At 28.1% G+C, this 13,795-nt stretch overlaps 1 protein-coding gene across 4 annotated transcripts in view; it reads left to right on the plus strand.

Moving 5' to 3' along the window:
* Nucleotides 1–4,616, plus strand: part of LOC129908532 (proton-coupled amino acid transporter-like protein CG1139) — a 73,909-nt gene extending 69,293 nt beyond the window's left edge. For 2 of the 4 annotated variants that reach the window (XM_055985109.1, XM_055985107.1), the window contains 3 exons: nucleotides 1,869–2,687; nucleotides 2,752–2,911; nucleotides 4,212–4,615. In XM_055985109.1, coding sequence (XP_055841084.1) covers nucleotides 1,869–2,687; nucleotides 2,752–2,911; nucleotides 4,212–4,487 — 1,255 coding nt within the window. In that variant the 3' untranslated portion in view covers nucleotides 4,488–4,615. Of the gene's footprint in view, nucleotides 1–1,868; nucleotides 2,688–2,751; nucleotides 2,912–4,211 lie in introns of all 4 variants that reach the window. The other 2 variants (XM_055985108.1, XM_055985110.1) reach the window with 2 other exon arrangements.
* Nucleotides 4,617–13,795: the final 9,179 nt, after the last annotated feature.

Here is a 13,795-nt window from a genome sequence, read left to right on the forward strand (position 1 = left end):
GTAGTATTTATTGAGATCTATCTGATGAAACCCTTACTTTAAGAAAACAAATTTAATTCTTGTTTTTAGTACTCTTAAGTTGTATGGAGAACTAAATTTTAAATTGCGTTTGGAATAGACGTATGCTGTTTTTCCTCTGAAGCCTACAAATGAAACATTTTTTTCAAGTTGGGTGAAGATAAATTGTTTGGTTTTTTTTTACACAATTAAAAAAAACCCTTAACTGAGATAAAAATGAATAACTCTTTTTTTTACTTTATTGAAGATACTAAGGGTAAGCAATTATGAAAATGAAACTAAACCACAACAAACGAAAACTTTTACTTAGTCTTGTCAATTATTTGTTATTCTTTACCGTACAAAATATTACTGAGCCACTTACTCAGTTACCAATAAGCAATTCAAGTATATAAGTACTTTAATAAGTCCTTGCACACAAAAATATAAAGTTATAGCAAAAACTATATTTGCATATTTTTGGTACACGAGAGTATCAAAGTCCGAAAATTTGCCGATACTTTGAAACATTTTCCTCAGTTGTTAAGTTTCATTGGCAAAGTAATTTACTAATGCGATATAAGAAAAAAAAAATTAAAAAACAAGAAAAAAAGATGTTTAAACAAAAAAAAAAAAAAACAACAAGTTTTGTTCAGAAAACTAGATCCATGGATAGTTTTTTCGTTGTACTATCACTATCCTGCAATCTTAAAATAAAATCCAAGACATTAATGCAGGAAAATAGCACATTTTTTTTTCATTTTTTGTCCATTTATGGTAAATTTTTAATGGTATAATTGTATAATTATATTTTTATGTTTTCATATTTGGTAATTTTTAGTTTCCCGTGACAAATTCAGTTCTCCACAGATTTTTTTAACAGACACACCGAAATTATGACTTGCAACAGAAGATGCACTAATTTCCATGTTAAGTTCCGCCGTTTTGCCCAATTTTTTACAAATCGGGGCCATAACAAGTCTGTCAGTTTTATACGTGCTTGAAACACGTAAAATGCATTACTTCACCTTTCTAACGTTGAAAAAGAACGTTTGTCAAAATATTTTTTTCCCTCAAAAATTAATTCTTTTTGTACAAAAAATGCAGCCTCAAAGCATAATACCAACTATATGACTGACATTGACCATCATGAGATTCACCATAATATACTTAATAAATAACCGTCAATTTCCTTATTTTATGTTTAACCGTTACAGATTATTCTCATCAGTTAGAAAAATGTTCATTTTGTCAAAATACTTTTTCCGACCATTGTACTTCTTTCTTATTTCAAGTACTCGTTCAGGAAATATTAGGAAATAGATATTAAATCAACGAAAGGATATTTAGGTTAAGTAAATCGAGTAAAGGATTTTTACTAACAACTTACAATTCAGAGATGCGAAACTTGGCTAAATATTTATATCTGTTTTTGTTTCTGGTAAATTTATTTGAACTTTATTTTCATTAAAACAAAAAACAAATACAAATACAAATTTTTTAGTAGCTTATTTGAAAGAAAATATCAGATATTCTGAAACTAGCTAGAAAAATCGTAATTTTTAAAACAAAAATTTCAACAAAATATTGTAATGCGCAAAGAAATGTGAGGACAACCCCTCTCATATATGTAATGTACATAGTTTATTTTGGCTATATTTTGCTTAAAAAATCAAACTATTGAAGACGACGATTAGAAAAAGTTTGTGTAGTTCTTATTCCTAAACTGTGTAAACTGTTAATGTTTAATATTTATTTTTTTTTTATTCAAATTTTAAATTGAACCAAACCATATCTTACTATTATTGCATTTATTTTTGTACAAAAAAAAAAAATAAACAACAATATTAATCAATTTTTTTCCTTAATAGCGATCTCGAAACCTTTATGCACTTACTCAAGGGATCCTTGGGCTCAGGAATATTGGCCATGCCGTTGGCCTTCATGAATGCCGGTCTCTGGTTTGGTCTAATTGCAACATTTCTAGTTGGTGCCATCTGCACCTACTGCGTTCACATCCTGGTCAAATGCGCACATATTCTTTGCCGGCGGCGGAAGATCCCTTCCATGGGTTTCGCCGATGTAGCCGAACAAGCCTTCCTCGATGGACCACCAAGCTTAGTCGTATGGTCACGATTCATCCGATTCATTGTAAATACGTTCCTTGTCATCGATCTAATTGGATGCTGTTGCATCTACTTAGTTTTTGTGTCAACAAATATCAAACAGGTTGTGGATCATTATATGGCTGTTGAAAATGCAATTGACGTTCGTATTTACATTGCTGTTATAACTGTGCCATTAGTCTTCATGTGTTTGATTCGTAATTTGAAATATCTGACACCATTTTCGATGTTTGCTAACGTTTTGATTTTCGTGGGAATAATCATTACATTTACGTACATTTTTACTGACACTCCAGCTGTTTCGGAAAGGAAAGGTGTTACAGATTTCGTACAATGGCCGCTTTTCTTCGGAACTGTCATCTTTGCTTTGGAAGGTATTGGTGTAGTTATGTCATTGGAAAATGACATGAAGAACCCAAATCATTTTATCGGTTGCCCAAGTGTGCTGAATATTGGTATGGCTGTTGTCATCAGTTTGTATACGTTGGTTGGATTCTTTGGATATTTGAAGTATGGCGATGAGACTCAAGGAAGTATTACACTGAATTTACCTGTCGAAGATATGTAAGTTATCTTAAATCAATTTAAGGGAATTGTACTAACTTTTTGATTTTTACTTTTCGTTTAGCTTGGCCCAATCTGTGAAAGTAATGATTGCTGTTGCAATTTTCTTCACTTTCACCCTACAATTTTACGTGCCAATGAGTATTATCTGGAAGGGACTGCAGCCAAAGGTTTCAGCTGATAAGCAAAATTTCGTTGAGTATTCACTTCGCGTTGTTCTTGTTGTAAGTATAAACTGATTATATTTCTTTCATTTTTATAAACAATGTGTTTTTCAATCTATTTTATTGGTCGATAAATATTTTATCGATTTTTACAATATCGATAGTCGTAAAGCAAGATATCGAAAAAATCTTTGGGTTGATAGCTTTGCCTAAAAAGCAAAATTATGAAAATATTGATAAATATCGATTTTTTTAAATGGAGATTGTTGTCAGTTATCGATAACTTTGTCTAAAAATTTCCATTTTTTTTAAGTTTTTCAACTCTTCATGAATCCAGAACAAGATTTCCAAATACAAAAATAAAAATCAATTCATCGAAACCTAAAAAAATATCGATAATAATTATGAAAAAAATATTGATTATAATTATATATAATATCGATATGTAGATTTATTTACAATTTTATGTAAAATAAAAATATATCGATACTTTTCGATTTTATTTAGAAAATGTCGACAATAATCGAAAAATGCACATCGAAATACATCGTACTGTAACTCAACTTTCATCAATCAAAATGGATCATCGTAAAGTAAACTATCGAATAAATCACTGTATTGATAATTTTTCCTTAAAAGAAAATTACAAAAATTTTGAAATATATCGATTTCTATAGGGAAATATTGACCATTATAATCGATAGCTGTGTCTTAAGATTACTATTTAAAAGTTTTTCAACTCTTTATGAATGCAAAATAAGATTTCGAAATACAAAAATAAAAATCTATCCATAGTGATACCTTAAAAAAAATCGATAATCATTATGAAAAAAATATCGATTTTCATTGTAAAAAACATCGATATGTCGATTTATTTATAATTTTATATACAAATAATAAAAAATATATTTTTTTTGAAAAAATATCGGTTACTATCGATTATCGAAATTTCGACAATAATCGATAAATTTTCATCGAAATACTTCGTGTTTTAACTAATATTTTCTTGATAGGAGCAAACGAAAATTTCAAAACATTTCACATATACTATACATATCACGATAACTTTTGTATCGATTATAACAAATAATATCGATATTCACAGAGAAAAAATTGTATTAATCGATTAGGTAATCATTTTTTCCATGGACAAGAATTTTAGGTATTTGTCTATGCAAATATCGTTTCAAAACGTTGTTGAAGAAAAATTAATGACAGTTATCGATTAATATCGAGAATTTTTGATAAATTTATATAAATTTTTAACAATCGATTTTCAATTTTAGAAAACGATTTTGAAAAACACATTATCGATAAAGACCAAATATAAAATAATATTTTTTTTTTGTTCAATTTTCAGGTCATGTGTGGTGGTATTGCTGCTGCCCTACCCAATCTTGGACCCTTCATCTCCTTGATCGGTGCTGTGTGTTTGAGTACACTTGGTCTAATAGTTCCATCAATTATTGAACTTGCTGTCTACCACGAGGAACCAGGCTATGGCAAATATAATTGGAGAATATGGAAGAGTGCTTTCTTAATTTGCTTTGGTGTGGTTGGTTTCCTTACGGGCACATATGTCAGTATTGAAGAATTCTATGCAGAATTCCATGGTAGCCATGTTGGTAGCCAGTAATTATTTTATTTTTTTTTTTTTTATAATTTAACACTGTTTTGCCAGTATACGTATATAAAATTATATACAAATATAAATATTATAAATAATGAAAAAAGATTCTATAGTAGATATTTTACTTTAAGTAAAAAAAAAAATAAATAATAAATTAAAATTAAAATATTTAGTTTTAAGTTGTAGAAAAAAAGAGAAAAAAAAAACAAAAAAAAAATTCAAAAATGCTTAAATTAAGTTGATACATTAAACAAAAAAAGTACATAATACGAATTAAAAAAAGCACTATAAATATTTACATTGCTAATTTTAAGAATTTTATAAAAAAAAAAACAAAAAAACAATTAGTTATTAGCTTATAAGCAATAATTATTTTAAAAATAATAATAATAATGATGATGGTGTACCGAGAGAGAAATTGAAAAAAATTGTGTTAATGAAAATGAAAGTTAAATTTTGCTTATTGTTAAAATTTTTTTCGGCTGGAACCGAACCAAAAAAAAAACACAAAAAAACATATTTGTAAAAGACTTAAATATTAAAAATATTTCTATTCACATAAGACTATACTTTTTTTGAATCCTTTCGTTTTGAAGTAGGTATTTCATCGAAATGTTGTAAATGAATTTTTGTTTACTGCAATTAGATGTTCGCTTAGAGTTCTTGTCAAAAAATATGCTTCGAAAGTGACTTAGGATTAAGATAGTTTTTTTTTATTGCTGTATTTTTATTTATTTTTTCTAATACCAATGCAATAAGTTTTTTGTTTTACTTTTAAAACAAAAGTCTCATTACTACCTCTGATAAAACAGTCTTCCTTTTCTATAAATTATTGTTTCTATTGTGAGCAGCTTTATTTTATTAAAAAATTCAGGATTTCCAACAAAATTTTTGAGTACGAAATGAAGTCTTTTTGGCATTTTTTTTTCTTCTAAAGTTTAGTAACTTTATCTGTTACTCTATAGCCAATGAAAAATCTATTTAAGCGTTTCGTTGTTCAATTTTAAAAAACATCTGAATCTCAAAGTGTGTACCTACAGTACACAAACAAAAATAACTTTCTCATTTAAATATTCAGTACAGAATTGTAATTTTCAAAATTTGACCTAACAAAACTTGGGATCTTCAAAATTTTGGAATTTTTGTGTTAGTCGCAGTCTTGTCATTGATAGCTGAGTACATTTTCTGTACTGATTAGAGCTGTTAAAGTGTCCAACGACCGATCTGTGTTGGAAGGTTCTTAAGAGCAAACGATTTCCAGAAAAATAAGGTAAAAAGGCTTTGTCATAAGTTCTTGTCTTTAAATCTGGTTCATATCTTAAAGTACATTATCCTTATCCATTAGTTTTTGAGTACATCAAGTTTTGGATTGAAAAACGCCTTAAGACAAATTTTGATACAATTTAAAGTTTCAAAACAATTTTCCAGCAATTTTTTACGCAACAAAAACTTATTAGTTGAAAAAATTGCTCACGTTAAAACTTTGAGTGGGTTTTGAGGACTCTAAAAATAAAGTACTCTTAAAATAAACTAATAAATTCTTACATTTTGCTCATTATTGAGATAAGTTTTTTGTAATTTATGACATTTCAGTACCTTCGTTAAAATCAGAAAATGTTGTTAATATTAACTTGAGCGATATTAAGAAGGTACTCAATGAGCAATACACAATACTATAATAAGTGTACTCAAAGCAAATACAAATTTTTAAACTGCCAGCAGATCTCTCACATGCTAAGTACTTTTTGTATTAACCAAAGTATTTTGAGTAGGTACTCTGCTGTATATTCCTTACAATATTAAAAATCGTATGCTACAAGTTCAGTTGTATGTACTTTTTGTGACTATTGTTTGTTCTAAATTCTTTAGATTGAAAAGATTTTTTCAAAAGATCTACAATTTTTGAGTAGGTATGTACTAAAAAATATATGTACTTTACAAATATTGAGAGCGTAAAAGCGTAAAACTAATTTATTAAAGCCATGTTTGAGATTTATAACGGGAATAAAGTACGCAAGAACTAATCTTAGAGTTCTTAAATTCCTTTAGGCTTTTATGTCAGCAACAAAATACTTTATGAATTCTAAAAGAGTCAAAATGAAACTTATTTCAGTAAAACATTTTCAAAGACTTTTCATGAGTGCTAGTATATATTGAGTATATTTTAAGTACAAAGTACATCAAGGTTATAAAGTACAGATTTTTCGTCGAACTTACATTAAAAATGAAAATGATATATAAATGATCGTGACTTCTCAGCTGGTTCCTATTTTTCAAATCACCTTTGTTTAAATATTTCCATAACAATAAATTAAATTCAAAAGATTTCAATGAGATCACATTATGAGTAGAAATTTAAAAAATGTACTCAAACAAAGAACTCATATAAGCCAAACAAACTTCTGAAGAAAAAGACTGCAAACTTCTTTTGTTCATTACTGAATGCTTTAAATAATGGAAAACAAATCTTTTTAAAAATGAATTACCATCGATTTTAGGTTAATGTACAAAACCTTAAAAAACTATGTGAAAGTAAAAAAAAAAAACGTAGGTACTCAAAAAATGGTTTTTTCTCAGGTTGTATATTTTATAACTTAGATTTCTTCTACCTCAGTTTGATTTCTTCAATTTTTTTCAAAAAGACCTAACTTTAAAAGAAAACCATTATAATTTTTCAGTCAGAAATGTTAAATTAAATTTTTACAAAAAAAAATTAAACCGAAAAAAGTAAAACAAATTTGGATTTGAAGTTAACTTAATTCGGCCCATTTGAATAATTCTTAAGGCAATCATTTTACCATGAACTTTCTATTAATTCTTTATTTTCGAGGCCTTTTGCACAATTTATATATTCTTTCAATGTGTACCATCTCTGTTTTTATTTTTTTTTATTTATAATTTGTTTTTTGATAACTATAATTGACAGTACCTTGGACTTTGAACTAAGTATTTGTTAAACTATTTTTATATATAAATTAATAATTTGTTATTAGATTTAAGTGATTATTATTATTATTTCTATGGACAACTATTAAAGTTATATGATATTACCTATATTGCATTAACACAAATAAAATAAAAACGCAAAATTTAAAATTCTTATACATAATTATTATTTATATTTGTTTTTGTTAATATTCATTTCTGGTATTTTCTTAAATTATAAATAGAATTTATACTTATATTGATAGTTTAAAATAGTAAACACAAAATTAAGCTGTGAAAACATCTGTTTTATTTCTTGTTTCTTTATTATTATTATTTCGTATTTATAAAAAAAAATAAAACTAAATAAAAAATTAAACATGGCTGTACCAATAAAATAGTTTTTAAAAATATATAAGACAAAAAAAAGGGAAAAATAAACCAAATTTTAGGCTAAAATTTATTTTTGAAAGAACAAAACAAAAATCAAAATCAAGTAGATTTTTTTAAAAAGAGAATTAAAGAAACATGCAGTGAAATTCCAAATGGAATAGAATCGAAATCGAATTTGATTTGGAAGATTCCATTTTGATTTCGAGTGAAAATGTGGAATCAAGCTGATAACAATATTACACAAAAACTGTTTGTATTAACATTTCAAATGTGCAACTATATCTGTGAATATAAAAGTCAGTTTTTTTTTTAAATTAATTATTTTATAATTTATTTTTGTATGTAAATAAATTTTTCTATAAGAAAATATGTTTTTTTAACAGTTACACATAAAACCCTCGCAAAAAAAATAAAATTATTTTGAAATAAACGGAAATTAATTTGTCATTTTTAATTAAATGGATATTAACAAAACATTTTTTTTTAATTTTCAATAAAAACTAAAAAAAGAAAAGTAGATGTTGTCCAAATTAGTTAATAACAGAAAAAATATTTTTTGTATTAATGATAAACCATTTTGGAAGCTAATATTTTTGTTTTGATTAAAAAAATTGTAATTGTAAAACTTAAATAATTTAATTATGCCAAATTTATAATAAGTAAATTGATTTTTTGTTTTTGATTTTTTTTTCGTTCTTAATCTTACTGTGACAATTTATTTTTTGTTTTGTTTCTTGGTAAGAGTTTATTTTTTTTTGTAATAATTACGCTGACAGCAAGATATTATTATAATAATTATTATTATTTTGTGTAATTTGAAAAAAAAAAAAAATATTTATATATTTTGCATATTTATTATAAAAATATATAAATGCATAAGCAAAACAAAACTATAACAATATTGTTGTTTTATTTTTTAAACGTCATAGATATTGGTGAATTTTGGGTGTAGGGACTGGGTACTGGAAGGCGAATTATATGTCACAAATTACTGTTCTTGCGCAATTTTCTTATTGTTTTTACAGGCGAGAAACTAACCAGAATCAAGTGATTTCTATTATCACTGACTAAAAAAAGAGGTTTGAAAAATTAAAGTTATTTTAGTTCACAAGAAAACTTCATGTAAATAACACAAGAATGAAATTTGAGGTTATCGAAAATCAGAATAACTAATTTAACAGGTGTCTCAAAAATAAAATTTGTTTCTGTGTTTGAATGTTAGCCTGTTTTGCTAATAAAATATATAAATATTTTTGTAATAGCTTTTTTTCACTAGAGCCCATTATTTCACCTGGAATGTCAAATCGTATAGAAAAAAAATTATTTAAAATTTGAACTGACCTAATTTGAGAATTTATCTCATTTGGACTATAAAAAAAAAGCTGTTAGAAACATTTATTTATTTAAAACCATCAACCTCGAACAACCTTGATTGCTTAGAATGCTTTCTAACAAAATGTTTATTTCATGGAACCAAAAAATAGTAGTAAAGTTTTATATTGGTTTGAGCATAAGAATGCATTAATTTAAGTTGATTTCGTGTCTATTTTTAACTGAAAGACAATTTTTTTTCTCTAAAATTTTTTAAATAATGTGAAAAAGAACATTATTTAGCTTAATACTGTGTGAACTGACGAGTAAAAAAAATCATTTTTACTTAACAATGAGTTAAGGCTGATTTAAAACATATTTTGATTAACTTGTCCCATAAAAGAACATTATTATGGGTATAATGAAGATCAGGAGACTGAAATAAAATAATCCCATTTTCCATATTTGAAACTCACAAGTGTAACTGTTAGTTCGTTTTAGCCTAAAGGTATGTGATAAAAATTCAAAATCAATTTCGCCCTAGAATACTGAAGTTATTAGTAGTTGCAATGAACACCTAAAAGTAGGCGAGTAAATGTATTACTTCTCACAATGTTTGCATCGTTTTTAATAACGGTCAGTGTAGATATTGGTTTCAGAATTCGTTATTTAAAAAATAAAACTGTATGATAACACAAAAGCATAAAAAGTAAAAAAAGGAGTGTGAAAATATAAAATACATAGCTACAAATTAAAATTATTTGAAAATTGGAAATTTTTTTGGTGAATTTTTCAACTTTTCACCAAGAATATTTGAACAAACTGTTTTGAAGCGTGAGCACATCCCAGCTGCAGTGCCGTCGCTGATTTTTACAAGTTTTTTTTTTTACGGTTGGAATCAAAATTTAGCCGAGGTCAAAATCTTGCATCAAAAATTCTGCTTCTCAAAATTCTGCTTTTCAAAATTCTGTTTTACAAAATTCTACAAAAATTAAAAAAAAAGTTGGGAAAATGTTAAAAAGTAGGTACGCTCTTTTTTACATTTTTCAAAACCTTTTAATTTTTTGATAAATCAATAACTTTAAAAATATTGAGAAAAGGTCTTTAATGTTTAATATTTTCGAATTAAATTAACCCTCTGTAGACACACCTCTTTTTTGTGACGTGATAGGCACACGGGTGCGAATTTGGTTTATACTTTTTCATTTCGCTAGAACTTTTGTCGGTCACAATATTTTATAGAGAATCAAGTATGAAATTGATGTAAAATTTTCCGGGGAATTCGAATATTGAATTCACAATTTCGAAAAAAAATATTTTCACCCTTATAAAGAGACTTTTTTGTGACCACTTTTTTCGCACCCGTGTGCCGACAGAGGGTTAGTATTCAAAAAATTCACACAAGATAGTTATTATAGTTTTCAACGGTTTAAAGATGCGAATTGGAAGGACTCAGTCTACGCATTTTGAAGAATATTGGCGTAGTTAAACAACAAACGGTTTGGAAAGTTCCAAACTTGAAATACTTTAATTAGGTGAAGTAGTTTAGTTTAATAAAAAAAAAATTAATTAGCAGAATTTTTTGTTCAAATGTTATGCTGGCAAAATTTTGAAAAGCAGTATTTTGGAAGACAAAAATTTAAAGTCAGAATTTTGACCTGCTCCCTTGGTATTATTCACAAGGTGTTTCGGTACTAGTTTCGATTTTTCATCACATTTTTCTAAAAAAGACTTTCTTAATTCTTTATAAATTAAAACAACAGTCCTTTTTATAAGTGAAAGTGACTATTATTCACTTGAAGGACTTAAACAATGTTTCATATGGGCAAATAGTATCAAATTAATTAATTTTAATTTTAAACTTTGGTCAGTCATCACCTCCAACCGATTTAAACGAAAATTTTAATACGAAAGCTATTTAGTAACATTTGCTTAAAAGCTATTTTCAAAAATATTAATAACAATAAAATAATAATAATAGTAAAATCATTAATAACTGCAAGTTTTGCCGTCGTTTTTAAATATTTTTTTTTTTTTGATTTTGAGTAATTTTTTAGAAAATTGTGTCTGGCAAGGTGTTGAAACCATCAAAACTTTCTGGCTCATGAGGTAACATCTTTTCATAGGTCCCCAGGTAACATATATAAAATTTAGCCTTAATACTATAACGAAAGTACAATCATAATTTTTTTGAAGTTTAGGCAGGGGGAAGCAACCTTCATAAGTGTCTGGCAATGGATGACGAAATTTCTAAAGTTATCCTATAGAAAATATAAAAAATTGAGTTTTATACTTTAAACAAACTAAGGTACTATTTTTTACACCTTTACTGCCCGTTACCTGCCAAAGTAACCACAACTCACAACTAAAAAGTCCCTGATCGTTCTTACCTGTATGTCAAATATACACAGATAAATTTTCAGATTTTTTAAATAACAATGGGGTGGCCGTCGTTGTCTCTTAGTCTAATTCCCAGTAGGGTCTCAAAGCATATAAAACAGTTTTAGCACATAAAAAACTTTCTAACAAATGTTAATATTTTTACTTGATTTCTTGTTTTACAAAAAAACGTCATGGTTCTGGGCTAGTCTAATATATTTTTTGTATTATTTTTTGTGTGGCATAACCATGCAATTTATTTTATTATCATATGTAACTAGATTTTGAAGATATTCCATTTCAAAATCATTGTTTTCTTATCTTCAAATTTTCTCATGACTCCGGTACTAAGAAATCGACTCCCCATTTAATTAATTTGATCAGAATTAAATAACCTTATCATAAGATTTCCCACGCTTTTTAGCAAAATATATAAAAATTTTGCAAGAATTTTGCAATCCCCCGAAAACACATATTATTTACCCAGGTGTACATTGAAACGCCTACCCTCTTTTCAAATACTTCTTCTTTAAAAGTTCTTAATTATGATAAGTGATCGAATTGATTTCTTATTGCAACAAAAGTTCCCACGCTTTCTGTCTTTCTTTTCGACATAATTCAATTGGATTCCACATAACACTATAACACACCTGATTCAAAAACTATCATCATTCCATAACTTTATTCCCTCATGATTAAGAAAGATAACCTTTTAGCAGTAGCATTCCTATAAACTCCACCATCAAGTTTTCTCTCCCTCGACAATAAAACACAACGACGACAATTCATATCGTCGATAAAGACAAACCAATTGTCGCTGACAAATGTATGAGTAAGGTATATCTCCCCCCCATTGGGAAGAGCTCAATAACAATATTTTCACACTCTCAAGACGTACATTATCTTTTTTTATTTTTTCATTTTTGCGAAGGAGTTACGGGAATACTTGGGAATATCCAATGTTTGATTATCATGGATACAAAAATTCGCGATAAATATTTACTTTAGCCAAACACACAAGGTAAAATTCACACCGAAATGAAACGAAACCGTAAACCGATAATAAATCATGCAAATTGGTAATTTTCAGCAACATTAATCAGCAGCAAGCGAGCTTCGGTTGAGAGAGGTTTGTGCTTTATTGCTTCAGTGTGACCTCTGAGATTGAACTTTGATTAACCTTTAATCACGTTTTTTTGTTAACCGTTGTAAAATCGCTAAGAAAAATGAAAAATTATGCTGATTTTTCTTACCTGGTTAATATCTTCATTGAAAATCAGTGTTCAAATATTTCAAAAGTAAAAGTTTCAATGAGTAATAGCTTGAGGGTAATATGGACATCAAAATCTAATAGTTTAAAGCTGGATAAAAGAGTTAAGCTTTCGTTCAGTTGACTTCTTCCAGTTTTTTTTTTAGATTTTTGTGTCCAAAACGCTGATTTTTGAACTTCAGCTTCCTGAATAATGCCTCTTAGAAGGTATAAAGGGTTTATCCAGCTCAAGTGTTTCAGACTGCGAACAGCTTAAAACACGACAATCTACGTACAAAAGGCTTAAAAGTTATAAGACGATAAACAACTCGAGACTCCATTCATATTTCTGCAGAAATAATATTCCTTGGCAACATCTTAATTTGCCATCGCCTCCTCAACAACACCCACGATATCATACAACCACCTCACTCATATCCTCTCTAAGATACCCAACACTACAAAGCTAAGCCCGTTCTCCCAATACCCGACCCATAAATCAGGATAAATTATCCTCTCAAAAAATGCGCAAAGGTTGTACCATTATATCAAGTCTCAAAAAAGAGCCTCCTTATCCCGCAATAAGACGACAAAAATGTCAATCGAATTCGAGCTCTCTTTCTATGCAACACTCTACAAGAGGCACACTGTACCGATATAGACGCAAAAGGTACAAAAAAAAAGAAGAACACGACTTCTTGATTATTATTATTTACCAGTTACAATTCATTCAGGAATTATTCATGCCACAAATCACTCGTCCACCAAACGATGATTTACTGCCGCCGAACGTCGCTTATTTTTCGCCTGTCAGAGGCCCTTTTCCTTTGCGTCTCTGGCAGCGCGGGGCTACCTTATAAACCTGGCGCGTCGGTCAAAATTCAAACCGTTTACACAATGCACGCCGGCTGTTAGCTGCTTGCGAAAAAGGACACACTTGCTGCGCTTCGCAAAGACGAAAAAGAAGCAAGTTGCAACACAAACATCAGCGGAGTGCATTGGTGCTGCTCACTTACAAGACAACAACAAGCTGCATCAATACCACCAGCACCACCTC

This window comes from Episyrphus balteatus, chromosome 2, assembly GCF_945859705.1.
Source record: "Episyrphus balteatus chromosome 2, idEpiBalt1.1, whole genome shotgun sequence".
Classification (NCBI taxonomy): domain Eukaryota; kingdom Metazoa; phylum Arthropoda; class Insecta; order Diptera; family Syrphidae; genus Episyrphus; species Episyrphus balteatus.